Source organism: Sturnus vulgaris, chromosome 1, assembly GCF_052056855.1.
Source record: "Sturnus vulgaris isolate bStuVul1 chromosome 1, bStuVul1.hap1, whole genome shotgun sequence".
NCBI lineage: Eukaryota > Metazoa > Chordata > Aves > Passeriformes > Sturnidae > Sturnus > Sturnus vulgaris.
Window position 1 is genome coordinate 110,261,466 of NC_142243.1, and position 18,772 is coordinate 110,280,237.

An 18,772-nucleotide genomic window follows, 5' to 3' on the forward strand; every position below is an offset into this window, starting at 1 on the left:
TACGTTTATGCATAACTATATAGTTTTGAGATGGTCTAATTGTTGCCTTCTCTGGTAGGACTAAGTGCACATTTTCTTCATGTCTACCTTACTGTACTATGATTCTTGTATGAAAATTCAGTTGTTTATAGTTAAATATGTGCATTTGAGTATACTCCAGCATGCCTGAACGTATACACTCAAAAAATTCTGATTTCCTTTTACACCTCTGCTGGAAGTAGGCGCTGGAAATTGCTGAATTCCAGCATTATAAAGAAGGATGACTTGGATTATTACTTTTTCAGCCTGCAATTGCCATGGACATGCCACTGACTGCTACTATGATGCTGATGTTGATCAGCGTCGAGAAAGCTTAAACATCCATGGGCATTATGAAGGTGGAGGAGTCTGCTTTAACTGCCAGGTAAAAAGGTCATTTTCATCAGTTTTAAAAAATGTTCACACCGGTAGTTTTGGGTCTGACCAATCCTGATAGGCCCATTTCTCTGATGGTGTTCCTACTTGTACTCAAAGTGTGGAAAAAGGTGCGTGAAAATAATTTACCATGTTCAACATTGCTTGGTAATGTGTGAAAGACACATAAAAATTGTATTTATGCTCAATCCTGTGTGATCAAAATAAAACCACTCAATCAAAACAAACAATTTAATCAGCTATAAAAATTCCCTTTCCTGTTGTTATAAACTCTGCAATTTCCCTGCTTAACAGAAGGAAGTAAAATTAATCAAATAAAATGCCAGCTCAGGCCAGCTGGTTCCTTACTGCGGCAAAACACAGAGAGCTCTATCTCATCAGCACAAATAAAGGAGGATCTAGACTATACCAAAATGGAAAGTTATAGGTATTGGGAAAGCACAGATTCATAGAAGAGCCCTCTGGAATCCTCTTGAACTAGTGCTCCACTCAAACCAAGGCTAGATGCAAAATTCTATTGGGTTGCACCTGGAAACACCCAGTTGAATTCTGCACATTTCTGAGGATGCACTTTACACACACTCTGGGTAATCTTTAACAGCACTTAATCACGCTCCTGTTCAGTAGGAATTTCCCCAATTGCAGCTTGTGGTAGTTGGCTTTTGGGCTTGTTCTGTGCTTATATGAGAACAGTTGGTTCTGTCTTTTGTGTAGAGGAAAGATGCCTTAGGTGGAGGAAAATGGCCATTAGCACCTTCCCCCTCCACACCAACCAGTCATTCCCACAGTTCCCCCTGAAAACTGAGGGGATGAGCTCCAGAACTATCTTAGAGGCTCCTTTGGATTGAATCAGAAGTTGTTAATTTGAAATCAGAGACTTTACACTGTGTCTGTCATAAATGGATAGCACATTCTTGGAAAGAACAAGAATTTATTTCATTCTGATTTTGTTCTTTTCTGGCAATGACTATGAGGAACAATCAAATAAGACTCCGATAAAGATCTAATCTTGGCCTTATCTCTGCTTGTAGCAGGACTGAACTACTTGACCTCCTGAGGTCCCTTACAACCTGAGTCATTCCTTGGTTAAGTGATCTCGTGGCTAGAGAAATCCAGAGTTGCTTGGAAGTCTGTCTTCCTTTTGTTATCAAGTCATCTGATGTATGACAAGCAGCTGACCAGAATTTTGCATTAGAGGAAAATTATCATCAATTCTATGTTCCTGTGAAAACTATGCATCATGATTTTTGTATGACCATGTTGTGCATTTTAAAAATATAGCTGTATTTAAGCAATAAAAAAGGCAAATATCCAGTATAGAGTATGTTTTCCATATCCTTGCCACAAGATAATCAGATATTGTCCAAAAGGCGGTCAGAAGAGAGTAGTGTTATTTTTACTAACATGAGTAGAAGAAGTGTTCTTTGTCTTCCAATTGACATTTCTGTGCAGAACTTTGTTCATGCAGTCTAGTAAGATTTACCATGTCGGTCCTTTCTGTCAGCTCTTTGTTAATGAAAGAGCATTTCTTTTAATAGTTCTTCAAAGATAGAAAATAGCAACATCAGTCTAAATCTAAAAATCCTAGTTATATGACTGATAGAAATTGTTTGTAATTAATTTTGTGGAAGTCGAGTTAGATTAAGTGAGTTTATTATAAATCCAAGTATAGCTTTCTTTTTTGTTTGTTTGTTTGGTTGTTTTGTTTTGTTTTGTTTTGTTTTCATTGACAAAGTGCATGAATTTTAGTTTTAGGAATGGATGCCTGAATGAAGAAGTGATAGAACTGAAGTGTTGCATACAAAGATAGAATCAGTTTCTTTAGAGTATGATGACAAAGGAGCTCTGGAAATCGTGCAATCCTACTCAGAGTAGGTCTAAATAGATCAGGTTGCTCAGGAACTCATTCCTCCAAGCTTTGAACACCTCCAAAGATTGGAATGCCACAACCACTCATGGCAACCTGTTTCAGTTTGACTGCCTGCATGACAATTTTTGTCCCTAATAGCTAATTGAAATTTTCCATGTTCCAATCTGTGCCTCTTGCATCTCATCCTTCTGCTGTGTACCTCTGATAGGAGTCTGGCTCCATCCCCTCTGTATTCTCCAATCCAGTAGTTGTAGGTAGCAGTAAATTCAGCATTCTCAGTGCTGAAGAAACCCAACCATCTCAGCCTCTTCTTGGATGTCATGTGCTTCAGTCCCTCACCATCTGCGTGGGTCTGCCCACAGCACCTATCATTGAATTACAGAGGTCCATGAGGTTGATTTGGGAATGTTTTGCCCTGGGTAAACTATGCTGGGTATATCCCATCACCTTCCTGTCCTTTGTGTGTTCTGAATGTTTGTGTGTTCACTGGATCTCCTTCCCCACTGGGCAATGGGCCCCTACCCCCACTTTCTTTTGCTGCTCCTCTACTCCTGGAATCTTTCTTTTTGCACTTCACCTTCCTTGCTAGTTTTAACTCTGCTGAGCTTTGGCTTTCCTAGCTCCACTATTGCGTATTTGGGCAATGTCTTTGTATTGCCACCAAGTAGCCTGTCCCTGCTTCCACCTTCCATTCAGTTTCTTTCTGAGTTTGAGATCAATCAGGAACTCTGTGTTTGTCTGTGCTGGCCTTCTGCCATGCTTGCATGTTGGAAAAAACCGTTCTGGTTCAAAGGAGGCTGTCCATGAGAATCAGCTGTCTCTCTTGGTCCTCTTTCCCCCACCCAGGACACTTTGACACAGGATCTTGTTAAGCAGTTCTCTGAGCAAGGACAAACCTGCTTTTCAAAAACCCAGAACTGTAATTCTGCTATTTGTCTTGTTTGCTTGTCTTTCATACATTCAAAATAACTTCTGGATTGCGTAACTTCTGCATTGTCCTTCTGGCATCTTCTCAAAGCTCTCTCTGGGCTGGGGCCGCTGATGTGCCACTGGAGTGAGCAGTGATGAAGAAGATGCAGAGTCCTGAGTGCCCTGCTCATAAACTGCTCAGCAGCCCATACAGGAAATGCTGTGTCCCTGCTCAGCCCTGAATTGCAACACTCCCTAAGGAGGAACTAAACAGGGAGTGGGAGCTGGGGAAAATGTTTTGGTTGCTCCAGGGCAGAGCTTCCTGCTCTGGCTCCCTGGCTCTCGTGTCTGTGAGCTCAGCAGGGTGCCTCATGACCATGATTTATTCAACTTGTACTTGCCATCACTGCTGTCGTTCAAATTACTTAGGATTTTTTTTCCTGATGTGCCTAAACCACATGTTTATGGAGACGTATATGCTCTTCTAGTGGAAAATCTATTTTGTGCTGTCTGGACTGTTCAGTTTTTGGTTTCTTCTAGTAATGCTGATCTTAAACACAAGGTATTCAGAAAATTAATACATAATATATGAAAAAATTAATGATGCAGTTTCTTGAACAATATATGCATGGTGGTAAGAAAGTAGCCTAAAAAGAGATATTTTATGATATAAAGAGATATTTTTCCAAAGATTTTTTTTTAATGGGAGAAGTTTATAGCATTTTAGAGAAAAAATTCAGCTGCTTTATTTGAGAAAACTGTAATTCAGAACCCTGTAGAGAACAGGTGGTTAAAGAACAACACATGATGATTGATTATTTATTGCAGTCATATTCCATCTTTTCCACTTCTTAGCTGTATATAGAAACAGTGTAAAAGATGTTATTGCTTGTTAATTCTTCCAAGTTCCTCTCTTTATCTTATATTATCCTTTTGTCTTACTTTGCACAGCATAACACGGCTGGGATTAACTGTGAGAAGTGTGCAAAAGGTTACTATCGTCCTTATGGTGTTCCAGTGAGCGCTCCCGATGGTTGTATACGTGAGTCCTTCTCTATGGACTGTCTTCTTCTGGTGGCTTGAGGGGTCTGGGCTGTAATCAAGGCATAAGATGCATCTTCTGGGGAAGAAGAAATGAAAGGGTGGGCAAAAGATGTTGGAGAAGAGCTACAAATTAATTTCCGTGTTGCTTTAAACCTTTTAAATTACATTCTTCTCAATTTACGTGTCATATGAGCATATTCAGAACAGCAGAAAGAGAGATAATAGGCCATAAAAGGGTACGGAGGAGATAGGATCATGGAAACCTGGGATGCTGCTACACACTCCACAGTGGGGAGGATCTCAGGACCCCTAGGAAGCCATTCACATCTCTTGTTCTCAGGATCCTGTTTCTCTTAGCTCTCTGATGTACATGTGAGCCATCCTTTGATCCTTGGTCACTTGAAAATTTTGTTATGTAGCTCAAGAGGTCCCAAGGATCACTGCTCTGATCTTACACAGTGCTGAGCCCATCGACTCATAAGGGATGCAATAGGGTAATTACTCATAGAACGTTTGGAAAAGAACTGAATATAGGTAAGAGGAAAGTGTGGCATTGCAAACAGGTTGAAGGAGCCATGTGACAGGTGGGAGGAAACTACAGTTATGTTGTGTTTGGGGTTTGAAAGGAGTGGGAAGTCAGCAGTGCTGTGGTCATCGTGTTGCATCTAGTGTGTAAATGAAAGTGAGTAGTGTGGTGCTTAGCCTAGACCATGAAGAGAGATGAGTGGTTCCCCCAGAAAAATTGCTGCAGTCCTGTGGAGGAGCAATGTGCAGCGTTTGGAATTAAAAACTTCTAAATGCTCTAAACAAATAACATGGGCTTTGCTTTTAAGGGATATATTTTAAGGATGATATGTAAATACTTGGGGTTGTTAACTCTTTAAATAATGAGTCATTCACATCTGCAGGTTTGTTGTTACAATGCCATTGTGCACTGCTCTGAAAGGCAAATTGATTATTTTCCAAAGAGTGCCTAATTGCTGGTACTTTTACTTAGCCTGCAGTTGTAACTTGGAGCACGCAGATGGCTGCGAGGAAGGGTCTGGCCGCTGCTTCTGTAAGCAGAATTTCCAGGGTGACCACTGTGAGAGCTGTGCTGATGGATTCTATGGTTATCCATTTTGTGTCTGTAAGTATATAAGTAAAATTGCCTCTTTTTCTGTATTTTAAATGTGCATTAAAGAATTAATGGCTTCCATTGCTCTTGACTTGGTTAAAAAAAAATCTGGTATTTCAGCTTCACGTGTTTATGTGTTCTGATAAATCAGTTGTTACAATACTGAAGAGAGCTGGGTTTATTTAACAAAATGATAATGACTTAAAAAACAGTGATTGTGCTGCATTCTCACAATTCTGAAATCGTTTGAGACACCAAGTTTGCAGCCTATCCTCAGTGAGTTGTGAACTCCAGTCCTAAGGCTCTGAGCAAATTGTTTAAACACATGTCAGGATTTTCAGGGATAAAGACCACCGGCACAGAGAAGTAGAACATGACAGTAATAACAGAGAGGGGAGAAAATGGGTTTTTGTTCTCCTTGAGACCTCCTAGGATTTGGAACTTGTATCTCTGATAAACAATGCTTTTCCCATTAAAAATGACATACAAAATAACTGGGCAGAAAATGTAGCATCAGGATTCCTGCATAAAAGCTTCCAACTCCAAGAAAAGATTGCAGAAATGCATCAGTGGGATGTTTTGTGCCATCAGGAAAACGATGTGTGTTTCTGACAGCTGATAAAAAACAAGTGTTGATCTGGGACAAGATCTGAGGTCTGACTAGAAGAGAGGTACCACAATAGAAACACAAGAAGAAGGTAAACTATACAAAACAATACGAAAAGGAAAAAAAATCCTGTGAAAATTGAATGCTGTTTGAATTCAATGGCTGTGATATAATACTGTCTCTACACTGCATTCTAGATTATCACGTCTCATACATCTTCTTGGTTGAAATCTGACATTTTTAAATTAATTCAGCTCAGATATACATTGATCTACGTCCCACTGATGTTTGTAGCTCATTGACTTCTCGATGCAAGGATATTTAAGAATGGGAAAGACAATCCAGCAATCTGGAGGACTCTCAAATAAAAGCTCCTAAGATGTACATGTCATAAATTATAGCAGTTCATGTAGCATGAAGTAATGCCATATGAAGAAGAGATGGAAGCAGAAAATGTGAAATAAATATGGAGATCCTTAGATAATTCTCACAACACTAAGTCTAAGAAAGATTTCCAAACAAAAGGATAATGAGCAGGAAAGCAGCCTGCCTTTAGTGGCATTTCCAAATGGTGTCTGGCCTTTCATACTGCTGTTTTGAGAAGGGAACTTGGTATCTGAATTGGGAATCACAAGTGCAATGTTTCTTACCTCTTTCCTAAGGAAACTAAGCTGAAGTTTGTTACTAGAGTCATATGAATACAATGCTCTCTGTATTGACGGTAGATGACTTCATTGTTTGTCATGATTTTTAATGAAATTAATGTGTTTATTTCAAATGCTCCTCGTTGTTTCTTTTGTTTTAAAGATGCTCCTGTATATCCTTCTACTTCTTCAGTTCCAGGAGATGCTGTGGCTGGTGACATAATAGGCAAGTTCTTGGTGGTTTTTCTCCATTTCACTGTTTTTTCCTATGTTACTATTTTTCACTGTTTCAGTGGTGCCTGCTCTTTTGTAGAATCAATCATGGAATCATTAAGTTGATTTTTAGGTAGTAATTTTGCCTCTGTTGGTATTTATCTTTCAAGACTACCTTTGTTCTTGCCAGAAGTTTATCATATTGTCATGTTTATACCAAACAGTTTACTGGGCTAGCTCCAGAAAGAGTTATGGATCAAAATAACTTTGGCCAGCCTCCGGCAGACATCTGCAGGAGGGGCTGACCATCTTGTTTGGTGCACTTAAGAACAGATCCATCAAGACTTTCTGACATGTACAACTTTCTGACACGACAACCACTGCTTTAAATCTCTTTCTTGAGGCTAACTGGCATCTGCCTCTGGACTGTCCTCTCTCACCTGGCAAATTGTACATTGCCCTTGGCAGTGAAGGACTTTGATTTTTCTTAGAAAGCTTCATATTTCTTGTTTAGCCCACTGCAAAACTGCCTGAAGTCCATACAATGATTCCCTTGGTGGGCTTATGTTTTTTAGCCTATATTATCATACTGCACAATGGAGGCATCATCACAACTAGCACTTAATCACTTGCATACTTATAATGGACTTCACCTTCATACAGCATCCAAAATAATGGCCCTGGTAGGCCTCTGGGTATGCTCTGTTGCATATACCCTTCTCTCAAAAATTTTTAAAAGGAAGAAGAAAAAACTCCAAAGGAAAGTGAATAAATATAACAGGAGAAAACAGATCTTGAGCTCTTTACACTTTCAACTAGTAGCATATGAATATGAAGGCATAAGAAAGGCAGCTGCCTCTAAGTGGAAGTTTCAGTAGAAGTTGTGAATTTGGGCTGTCAGACTAAGCACAATTACATATTGTGGGTTTTTTTGAATGAGATTTTGCATGTAGGGCTCTTTGTTCAAGATTAATATTTACTAAGTACTGATCTATTTTTCTCTGAAAAAAACCAAGGAATTCTGGGCTTATATGCACTAACTTTGTTTTTTTCCTTTTCCTTTCCTGCTTTATATAGAAGTAGGCTGCAAACCAGGGTATTTTGGCCCCCAGTGTCTGTGTAATTGATGTAGTTTCTTTGACACTTGGAGCCCATGCTCCAGGATAAATGCCAACTTTTGGCTTCCAAGGGAAATAAGAACTTTATGATCATAATACTGCAAATGTTTTCTTTACAAATGTGCTCTCCAGCGTGCCAGTGCCATGGTGCAGGAGTGCTGGGCAGTGACTGTGACAGAAGTACCGGGCAGTGCAGATGTCGAACTGGATTTGGAGGTTTTTCCTGCGATACCTGTGCAGCCGGCTATTTTCAGTACCCCTTCTGCCACAGTAAGCCAAACATTCCCTTTCAGCAAGAATATCTAAAACACCAAAACCTCAAGTTTTCTACTGAAGGATGAAGTTATTTTGCCATGGAGATGTGTTCACAACAGGCTCTCCCAAAACTCACACAAATCAAAGAAGAATAATGTGATGAGGGGAGATTTTTATCTAAAAATATCTAAAAATGTCCATGTTTCATTGGTTGCTGTCTGCTGTTCAATGCAGCTGCCAGACTCTAATTTGTGTTTGGATTTAGTAACATGGATTAAACTTAGAATAACTTTGGAAATATTTCCGTTACTTATTCTTGGGTTTGTTTTTTTTTTTAAATTGCGTTTAATATGAGTTTGCAACCTCACTTTGATGCACCAAGCTACCCTAGCTAATGAATACTATAAAACTGACTAGTTTGGAACTTTAACAGCTGTCTCTGTGCTATTTTTTTAGACAATTTATTGACCACTTCCACCTGAGATTGTAAACCTAAACCATAAATTGTTTTGCTTCAGTCCCAGAAGTTATGAAACTACTTTCAATGGTTGGCAAACCACTTGGGATTGAAAAATCAGACTCTCAGTGGGGCCAGGCCAAGTGTAGTGCTTTGACACTGATAATGGGACTTTGATCCAGTTTCATTGCTCTTTCATTAATGTTTTCCTTGTTCCTGAATTGCTACGGATGTGAGCAGACCATAAAATCTGTTATAAATCCATATAAGTCTGATGGGAAAACTACCATCCTGTTGAGCATCAGGGAGCAGGGAATTGCTTTTACTGCTCTTTTTTTCGAATGTATTTTTATTTCAAGAAAGATAAAAGAAGAGAGCCTGTACAGAAGCTGCCTCTGAAATACCTTTTCTCTTTGGCAGTGTGTGAATGTAACTTGCTGGGTACCCAGCCTGAAGTCTGCGATTTTCTTGGGAGGTGTCTTTGTCGCTCAGGGGTCACTGGACTTCAGTGTGACAGCTGCCAGCCTGGCCACCACTCCTTCCCTGCCTGTCAAGGTAAGGCTGCTGATTGAGTGTACAGCATCAAACAGGCCCCTGAAAAGGCAGACAGCAGTGCTTTCCAGGAGAGCAGCCAAAGCAATGCTCACAGCAGCAAATGGGCAATTCCCTCTTGTGCTCTGTGGTGAAATCCTCATGTGTCTCAGTTCTCCAATTTCAGGCCTTATTTTTCCCTCATCAGACTGTTTGATGTGCCCTCAGTCAGCACAGCTGTCTTACTATTAACCACAGCATTTGAGAGCTGTTCTCACATGGAGGCCCCCAGCAACAGGGCATGCTTGGCTGCTGAGGATCCAGCATAGCAGAACTGTGGCACTGGTCTGCTTTTGCAGAGAGTCTTTGGTACCTTGTAAAAAGTGTGTTCTGTAAGTCTGAAAATCTCAAGCTCTGATTTTGCCCTTCATGTTGGTTTCTCACTTGTTTTGAGATAATCTGACAGGAACTAACCCAACCTGTGTCCATGTAGACATGAAACATGAAAGATCTCTATGGAGTTTCCCACCGAGGACTGGCCTGCTTTTTTACAAGACAAGGAGTATAATGGAGTATAACTTTTGAGTGTCATAGTGGTCTTGTGTGTGTCTGAGGACTCCGATCAGGTTCTACTTGGCCCTAGGTTTTGTCTGCCTTTAAAGTGAATGAGAGAGGGGGCCCTTAATCCTTAGTGATTTTTCCATTGATAAAGAATATACAATATTGCAGAGTTCTGGTGTGTGTGCTTTCCTGTACCAATTAACAAGATTTATGTATAATATTATGATTTGCTTTCTTGTCTCTAGTTGTTTCTGGCTGTTGGCTATGTCAGGCTTCTTCCTTTGGGCTTATTGGACAGTTGTTTGTCTCCTATAAAGGGACAGCAGAATTCTTTATGACTTCATGCCCTGGTTTCAGCTGGGGTAGAGTTAATTTTATTCCTAGTACTGTGTGCAGTGCTGTGTTTTACCTTTTTTCCAAGTTCTTCTCCCCATCCCATGGATGAAGTGTGAGTGGCTGTGTGTACCTATTTGCCAGCTGGGGTTAAACTGTGGCACCTTGCAAAGATAGACTGTGTTGTGTTACCAAACACAATGAGTGGAATAAACATACACCACATGATTGTGGGTTTTATGGTCTGGAGTAGATGAACATTTTTAATGAAAAACATAAAATTAGGATTCTGCATTGGTACACACTGTTCAGTGGTTTTAAAATAAACTTCTTTTTTCCCTAGAGCAAAATCAAGTAGCAATCTTAAAGCAAATCAAACCCGTATTGAATATGTTTGATCTTTGAACACCAAAAGCTGAAAAGAGACAGAAAAGCTTAAAAGAGCATGCAAAAACAAATTGTAAAAGATGGATAAAAATAGTTGAAAACACAGTCAGTGGGATTACTCAGAACTGCTGCAGTTCACAGTTTGTTCGGTTAAAATGAGCTGCCATGGGTTTAAACATAAATTAACACAGCATGCTGCAGAGCTGTGGGGGAAAGTGAGCAGCCCAGCCTGCTACTCCTGTAAGGAATTGTCATCTTCAAAAGAGAGACAGCTCTATCTTTTTTGGGCTTCTGTGACTAGAACTAATCTCTCTGGTCTTGACTTGTTGAACTCAATAGAAGCTTTATTAAAATAAAGTGATATCTAAACAAAGCCTTTAAACAAAACACTAATACTAAAATTTGGAGAGAATGCAATATAATGGTCAAATGACGGGGGCCTCTAGTGTAGGTGTTGTTCTTGGAAGCTTCAGTGTTTGTATTTCTCTTACACTAACTTCCTAGCAAGCCCTGTGTCTTTCCAAGCATCTTTAAAGTAAACACAGCAAAGTCAAATGTCTTTGACTGCAGCAGAAAGAGGAACCAAAAGAGGGAACCAGAAACATGAGCGTGTAACAAGAAGACAGTGTTTGTTTTGTATTTCTGTCAGTCAGCCATTTCTGCCAGTCATAACATCCAAGTGGTTAACTACAGCACTTCATCTGGTACCTGGGACAGCTGCCCATTTCTGTACCTGAGAAGTGTGACCCTGTGGAACATTCCAGCATCATCTCAAGAAAATAGCAGGTCTTGGCTTTAGCTGTTAGCCCAAAATAGTGGTAACTCCATGAGAAGTTCACTGTTATAGTTGACAACGTGCTTTGAGTACATTTTTAAAAGGCTTTTTAAAGTATTTCTCTCATATGAGATTCTTTCCAAATGTAAGATGGATTTATGTCCCTTACATGTGTTTTGCAAAGCATCAAATTGAATCTCTTAGCTGTGTGTTACAGAACTGCAAGAATCAAGTTTACCTGTGGTTGAGGAGAATTGCAGAATAACCTCTGTTTTGGGATGTTTATTTTTGGTGGTAAAATTATGCTTTGTTGTTTGGTTTTCTGAACGTCAATGATTGATTTACATTCAAAGGCAATTTTTTGGGGCAGATTCTAGGTTTAGATATGTATGTTTTTTGTTTCTTTTCCCCTGTGCAGAATGCAGTTGTGATGGTGTTGGCTCATTGGGGAATACCTGTGGTCCTGGAGGGCAGTGTCTGTGCCGTAGTAACTATGCTGGGCTGAGATGTGACCGCTGTGCTCCGGGATATTACAGCTATCCCAGCTGCTTGCGTGAGTAAAAGCCTTCCCTACTTTTACCGGGGTTTTCCTTCCTGTTTCTGCAACACGGAAGAAAATAAATCTTCTCAAATATAATATTTTCCATTTAAAAGATTTCCATTTTGATGGCACAGGAACTTTAAGAGTATCTCTCAGTTCCATAGGTTAGTGTTCTATTTTTCCAAGTGACTGCTTTGCATACAAACCCAAATACTATAAATCAGGCTAAATGCACATTTTAAAAATTATTATTAAAGGCTTTTGCTGTCTTGGAGTTTAAAGTATTTGAGCCTCTCCAAGATAACCATATTAAAAAGCCCTTTCAAGCTCACACCTGCTACACTGTGCGTCTGCACTGCTACATTCCACAGCTCTGTTTTCAAAAGATCTTTCAATGTGTTTGTTTTATAAAGGTATCAGCAGCTTGTGTGACCCTGCAGGTAGCGTTGGTTCTCACTCTGTAAGTATTCTGCCACTGCAGCTAACAGTGCATGTTAATCATTCACGTGCCTTTGCTGAACACATCCAGCTCATTGCTCAAGCCCTGAAGCCTGCTCTTAGACTCTAAAAGAATTGCACGAGCTTGTTTGAAGAGTAGGAGTGGAAATGAGCTTTGTGTTTTGTTCTTTGATCATACCAGTGCAAAACTTTGTCCAGAGTGGGGGGTTTTTATCTTTTATATATAGAATATGCATACTATTTATGTCTTTTTGGTATGCTCTTAACACTAACATATACATGAGCCTGTGCATGTCTCAAAGACCTTCTGGGTCTGGCTTTCACCATCAAACTGTTCTTGAAAAATTATTACATCTTTGTTGCCGTTCCACTATTATTGTTATTAATACGATGATGATTATTAGTAGTTGCATGTTGCCAGAAATTACAGGCACTGTTAAATGTGTAGCAAAGACCACCTAGAGGGTAAGTCTGATGGATGGTAGGGGTACCTATGTAGGCTTCTTTACAGAGCTATGTGTGTCTTCCACCAATGAAGAAAATATCAAATCTGACAATGAATTAGTATTTTTAAGGAAATATGGGGTTTATTCTTTGTACAAACCAGTTCATACTTTAGAGCAGTTCTAGTAAGACTATAAAAGAATCTATCTAGAATAAATTAGATAGATAAAAAATATGCAGGGTGGAAAAATCGTGTGCTGACAGTATGAGACAGAAAAATCTATGATGTCTGAATCAACCTGAGATCTATGTATCTGTAAAAGTCAGTAAACTGCATGAGCTCATAACAATGTTAGATTTTTCTTAGTAGTGAAGAGCAGTAAATTTTTTATGAAGCAGATGAACCCACATTAGCTCCTTTCTGTTGTTAGGGATATTGTCAATGTCTCCAGCATGTTGAGGGTCCTACCTGCAGTAAATGCAAACCCTTGTACTGGAACCTGGCCAAAGAAAACCCCCAGGGATGTACAGGTATGGCTTGATGGCATTTCTCTCTGGCTTATGAAATGTAGTCATCTTTAATCTCTGACACTGTCTGTGGTGCTTTTTATGACTTTCATAACTCTTGTTAACAGCATGTTTCTCATAATTTCACCAAGCTACCCATGAGACCAGCAGTTACTTTCAGAAACCAGGCCCTAATTTCGTGGATGTTTGCCTAGTGCTGATCCAGGGTGTGCTGTGAAGTTACAATGATGTTCACTTCATATGGCCCTATGGAGCCAGAGGGGATTTTTACCTGTAACCCTGAAATCAGAATTTGGCTCATTGTTTTGAGAAAAAAAGTGCTTTTTCACTTTATATTATTTCCTAGCTTGGAGTACAAAGCCTTCGTGCTGCCTCAGGGTGTGACAAATCTGTTATGGTCTATATCTGTATAATAACCTGTGATTGTCAATGTTTTCCAACAGGGAGTGTGTGTTTTTCAGGCAGATAATAATAATTAATGAAGATTAAAAAGGGTAAAGACAAAAAAAATCTTTAAAGGTTCTCTCCAGCTGTTTCCTTTGGAACAGATTCCATCACGACAGCCACTTAGGACAAGTAGCTTTAGACCTGATAATGGTATCATTACATTTTTTACTTTAGATTTCTAAATACTAAAAACTCCTCAAATATTAAGTACTGCACTTTCCATGTAATTCTCTACTTTCAGTCACAGAGTCAATATTGGGTTTCTCCGGACTTCAGGGTGAGCACAGCTCCTCCCTGCAATATTTTCTCCATTTCCATTTCATATAGAGAGTTCATTTGGTCCCAGAATGGCACTGCAGAATAGAGGGTGCCAGTCAGGCTGGAAGACACTGTTCTGTGTCAATTGTCTGAATGTTTCTAAGAAAGAAAACAATTGTAAACTCAAACTCAATACTGTTTTTATCAAACACAAACCACTTTAAAACACATCAGTAAATCACACATCCTCATTCTTTCTCCTCCTCTTTTTCTTCTCACCTCATACCAGTACCTTGTCTGCTATTCTCAACCAACCTTCCAGAATTAAATCCACCTGGTGGCACATTGACTCAAAATTGCAGATTCAGGGTGGTGGGGTTTTTCCCTGTAAAATATCACAAAAAGATGAAATGAAGATGTCTTTTTTTTTATCTGTTCAGCATGCCAGTGTGATGTGAGAGGAACACTAAGTGGAGTTGGAGAATGTCAGCAGGTAAAGTGAAATTAAAAGAAAGATATTAATTAAATTGATTACTGTAGCGATAAATTATTCTAATATTTGCCAAGGTAGAAATCTTAGTGCTGTTTATTGCTTTTGAACATAAAATAGGTAGTTTTATACATCAAGATATCAATTTTACACATCCTAGGGATGTATAAAGTTTTATAATTTTTTTTTCTTCTTGAGTTTATGTATTTTCTAGTCTGTTTCTGAAGACGATAAATGACAGAAATAATGCAAAGATAATGTTTTTGGAGGGTTGTTTTGTTTTGGGGTGGGTTTTTTTTTGTTTGTTTGGGGTTTTTTAATTTTTGGTTTTTTGGGGTTTTTTTTGTTTTGTTTTGTTTTTTTGGGTTTTTTTTGAGATTAGAAAGTTTTTCCTCTTTAGAATTAGAGGAAATTCAGAGTACTGAGAGATTAAAGTTCAGGAAAAGTACTGAAACATTTTTGATGGCATTTATTTGCTTTGCAGGAAAATGGGCATTGCTACTGCAAATCTAATGTTTGTGGAGATTCCTGTGGCACCTGTGAAGCTGGTTATTATGCTCTTGAAAACAAGAATTATTTTGGCTGCCAAGGTAAAATGAGTAAAGGATATCTCTAGTGGAACATTTGCACTTAGCACAGAAGTCTTTAGAATTCCCTAGGCTGTACTTTTAGAATGGGGGTGTTTGAATTACTCATGTGCACAGCATTTTGCACTGGTGCTGGTGCTGTAACCTTGCTTGTGACTCCTCTTTTGCCTTTCAGCAGGAGAAGGAACAAGGCAGATGTTACCACTGTGCTTCCCACTCATTTTGTGCATGTCTTAGAAAACAAGGTGCTTTTAGACTACGATATAAATCTTGTTTAGGAACACTCAGCCTTTCAATCCAGGTTGAAATTCTTTGACGTATTTGTTCCTTAATTCAGCATATTATACCTCATTACTAGAGGCGTCCTTTAGTTTGTGCCACAAGTCCTGTCCCCTGTAAAAAGTAATTCAGTATTGTTGTCCAGTGTCAGTTGAAAATGTGTATATTATATGAACACATCTGTGGCAATTTTGTCAGAGAGATTAAATATTGGGGTACCAGACTTTGAAAAGTTAACATCTTGCACTTTTTGTAAGTTAGGTTTTAGATTTTGTTGTTTATGGGTTTTTAAAAATAATTATTTTTTGTGATATTGCTGCAGAAATTCTGACTTGCTAGGAAAACATTTGAATAGCAGTTCTGCAAAACTGCAGCCTGGCATTTAGCGATGTGGCAGGATGCATTATTTGAGGTGTTTTTTTGAAAGTGACTTTTGTCACATTATAAGGAGAAATTAAAAAGAAAACAGGCAGAAACACAGGAAGCTCAAAATAATTGCAGCTTATGCACGTGTATTAAGTTGCTTTTGAAGGAGTCTAGAGGGAGGAGGAAATTAATGGTGTTTAATTAGGTGAAGCCATGGTGTGTTTTCTGATAACTTTTATCGCTCTTTTTCTGACTGGGTTCTGCTCCTGGCCTGCCAGGCTGTGGCTGTGATGTTGGAGGGTCCCTCAGCCCAGCTTGCTCCCAGTCCTCGGGCAGCTGCCAGTGCCGGGCACACATCGTGGGCACGACCTGTTGGGAGTGAGTCCAGCTCCAGCACCCTTCCCTTCCCTTCCCTTCCCTTCCCTTCCCTTCCCTTCCCTTCCCTTCCCTTCCCTTCCCTTCCCTTCCCTTCCCTTCCCTTCCCTTCCCTTCCCTTCCCTTCCCTTCCCTTCCCTTCCCTTCCCTTCCCTTCCCTTCCCTTCCCTTCCCTTCCCTTCCCTCCTTGTTATACTTTCATGTGACAGTCTGGGTTTGTTGATAATTAACTTGGTAAATTGCACTGGTTACTGATATTAATTTTCCTGGGAAGTTTCCCTCCTATATTTTTGTAAGATTTTCTGACTTGTTGCCTTAAATAACCAATACCAGTTTTGCAATAATATTGCATATGTATCTGTATATCTATCAAGAGTTGTATAGGAAAAAGTATGAAAGCTGTAAAAGCTTCTGGAAAGAAAATTCTGATTGCATGCCTCTTACCAGCTGTCTTGAATCTGTGAGCTGCTGTCAGAATTCCTCAGTCATCAGTAGATCACCTCCCTTCCACTGCTTTTTGCCCTTAGATGTAGATCATAAATGACTGGTAATTTTTTGCTGATTTGTTGTGGTTTTTTTCTCCTTGAAAGGCCTGAACAAAACTATTTTTTTCCTGATCTGCACCACATGAAGTTTGAGATCGAAGATGGGACTACTGTCCAAGGAGAGAAAATTCGGTTTGGCTATGATCCTCGGGAATTTCCTGGCTTCAGTTGGAGAGGATATGCACAGATGTCCTCTATACAAGTAAGCTGGTATTTCACTCAAGACTTCGAGGTGAAAATGAAAACAGAAGTTCATGGCACATATGTCTTTATAGTACTGCTATATGTGTGGAAGGTCATGGAAAAAAGACAGAAAAAAGGACAGGATCTGACTAATCCAAACCCTTTGGCACTATGTTGCTGTTTGAATTAGTGAGAGCTGGTATTTTTGTCAGGTCATTTGCACATTGCTTGTGCAAATATGCATTCTTCAGAAATGTTCTTTGGGGTTGTTTTTTTTTTTGTGAGGCAGCTGTAAAGAGGGAACTTACTGCTTTAAAGTCTGTGATACTAAGTGCAGAAATTTTTGCCATGCCAAGAACAGTGGGAACAGCAGAAGATTAATGCTTGACTAAATAATTTGAATTACACAGGTCTATGACAGTCTGTGTCCATTATGACACCTTCACATTACAGCAACCAGGAAAATGTGTGGTTCAGTAAAGGAAGCTGTGAGCAAGGCAATATTGGCAACATTCATTTGAGTTTCATGACAGACTATGAATAAACTAAAGAGCAGCTGAGGGAATAAGTAAATCACAGGTAGACAGTCACCATAATTTCTTTGAGAAGGGCCCTTCTGACTTTGGATTGAACTGCTGATCAAATGAAGCAGAATTTTAAAACAGTAGATTTGAATAATAAATGGGATTTGTTCACTCATCTTGAAAGTAGTGCTTTGGTATAGTAGTGTCCAGCCCCTATTTGTCTAGAGACTAATGAATCACCATAGCATGGGACAAAAGCACAGTTATGGGACAAAATAACCATTGCACATTGATTTCCTTGATGTTCTTCATTCTTCAGTCTTTCATCTTTTGTTGTTTTGGTCCTGGGGTTTTTTTTATCCTAGATAATTTTTGAATTTTCAGTATTATTCCACGTTCGGAAATGAAGGCAACTGTTCGGTATCTGTGATTTCTTAATGCCTGCTTTCTAATTCAGCTGCTTTTTGCATTTCTTTACTAGAGACATTTAGTACAGGCTTTTTGTTCTGTTCTCAGATGTGGGAAACAGAGAAAATGTTTGCATTTGTGGAAACAGAGTAGACCACAGTGGTGGGGAGGTCACTGTGCCACAAGTAGCTTGGAAAGGGACAGCAGGTGGATTGTGATGGGTGAACTGGTGGGAACTGGATAGTGAGGGGAGCTTTAGGATTTAGGATGGAAAGAAAGAAACCAAACCCATGAGATTGCACCAATCCTGTTTTTTCCTAATCCACCACTGATCCTTAACATGTCTCTTAGATTTTCTGAAAACTAAATAATGGGGCCTTGTGAATGCAGGAGGGTGTCAGTTCAGCCCCAGGGCAAGGAAAGCACTCCTGGTATTGCAGCTCTAAGCAACAGTAGGATCTGGTAGAGGATCAGAAGTTTCAGTGTCAGTCTGAGGTGTCTGCATGGTGTGGGATCTCAGACTAGGATCAATGATTGTGGCCTGTTCCTTGGAAAGGCAGGGATGTTGACAGCCCTTGGTACCATGTGCCTCCTTTATGGCATGAGTGGGGAGAATGCCAGTAAAATACTGTTGGTGTATCACACTAACACATGTTGGTTCAGCTATCCTGTGTCCTTCTGGATCAGCTGGTATTCAATAAGAGTTTTATTTCACTGGAGATTTTGTTCTATGCTCTTTTGTAAGCTGCCTATGCCTTTTTGTCTTTGCCAAGTGGTTTTTCTTTCGCTGGGTGCTAGTAACAAGTAATGTACTTTCCATTCCTCCTTTTTCCCTTTCTTTTTATTTTTCCCAGCCAGAGGTGGTTGTGCCTATCACTGTGGCTTCCCCTAAGCTCTTCCACCTAGTCCTCCGCTATGTCAGCCTGGGCTCAAAAAGCTCTAAAGGGAAGATCTCAGTTGCTGAGGGAAAACATTTTGGCACTAATTATACTTGTAAGTGATTAATTTTCTCACTAGGCTTGCCTATCTTCCTCTGTCATACACCAGCATTGCCATTCCAGTATATACTTGTCTGCATGTGCCTTTTTCTTGTAGGACTTTAG

At 39.6% G+C, this 18,772-nt stretch overlaps 1 protein-coding gene across 1 annotated transcript in view; it reads left to right on the plus strand.

The window, feature by feature from the left end:
- The window catches only part of LAMA3 (laminin subunit alpha 3), a 110,287-nt gene that overhangs the window by 24,578 nt on the left and 66,937 nt on the right, over positions 1 to 18,772 (plus strand). Inside the window, exons 8-22 of the mRNA XM_088174029.1 lie at positions 285 to 403; positions 4,145 to 4,235; positions 5,235 to 5,366; positions 6,769 to 6,831; positions 7,896 to 7,937; positions 8,069 to 8,206; positions 9,069 to 9,203; positions 11,654 to 11,788; positions 12,190 to 12,236; positions 13,111 to 13,210; positions 14,353 to 14,405; positions 14,887 to 14,992; positions 15,913 to 16,012; positions 16,600 to 16,756; positions 18,524 to 18,662. Coding sequence (XP_088030155.1) covers positions 285 to 403; positions 4,145 to 4,235; positions 5,235 to 5,366; positions 6,769 to 6,831; positions 7,896 to 7,937; positions 8,069 to 8,206; positions 9,069 to 9,203; positions 11,654 to 11,788; positions 12,190 to 12,236; positions 13,111 to 13,210; positions 14,353 to 14,405; positions 14,887 to 14,992; positions 15,913 to 16,012; positions 16,600 to 16,756; positions 18,524 to 18,662 — 1,557 coding nt within the window. The remainder of the gene's footprint in view (positions 1 to 284; positions 404 to 4,144; positions 4,236 to 5,234; positions 5,367 to 6,768; positions 6,832 to 7,895; positions 7,938 to 8,068; positions 8,207 to 9,068; positions 9,204 to 11,653; positions 11,789 to 12,189; positions 12,237 to 13,110; positions 13,211 to 14,352; positions 14,406 to 14,886; positions 14,993 to 15,912; positions 16,013 to 16,599; positions 16,757 to 18,523; positions 18,663 to 18,772) is intronic.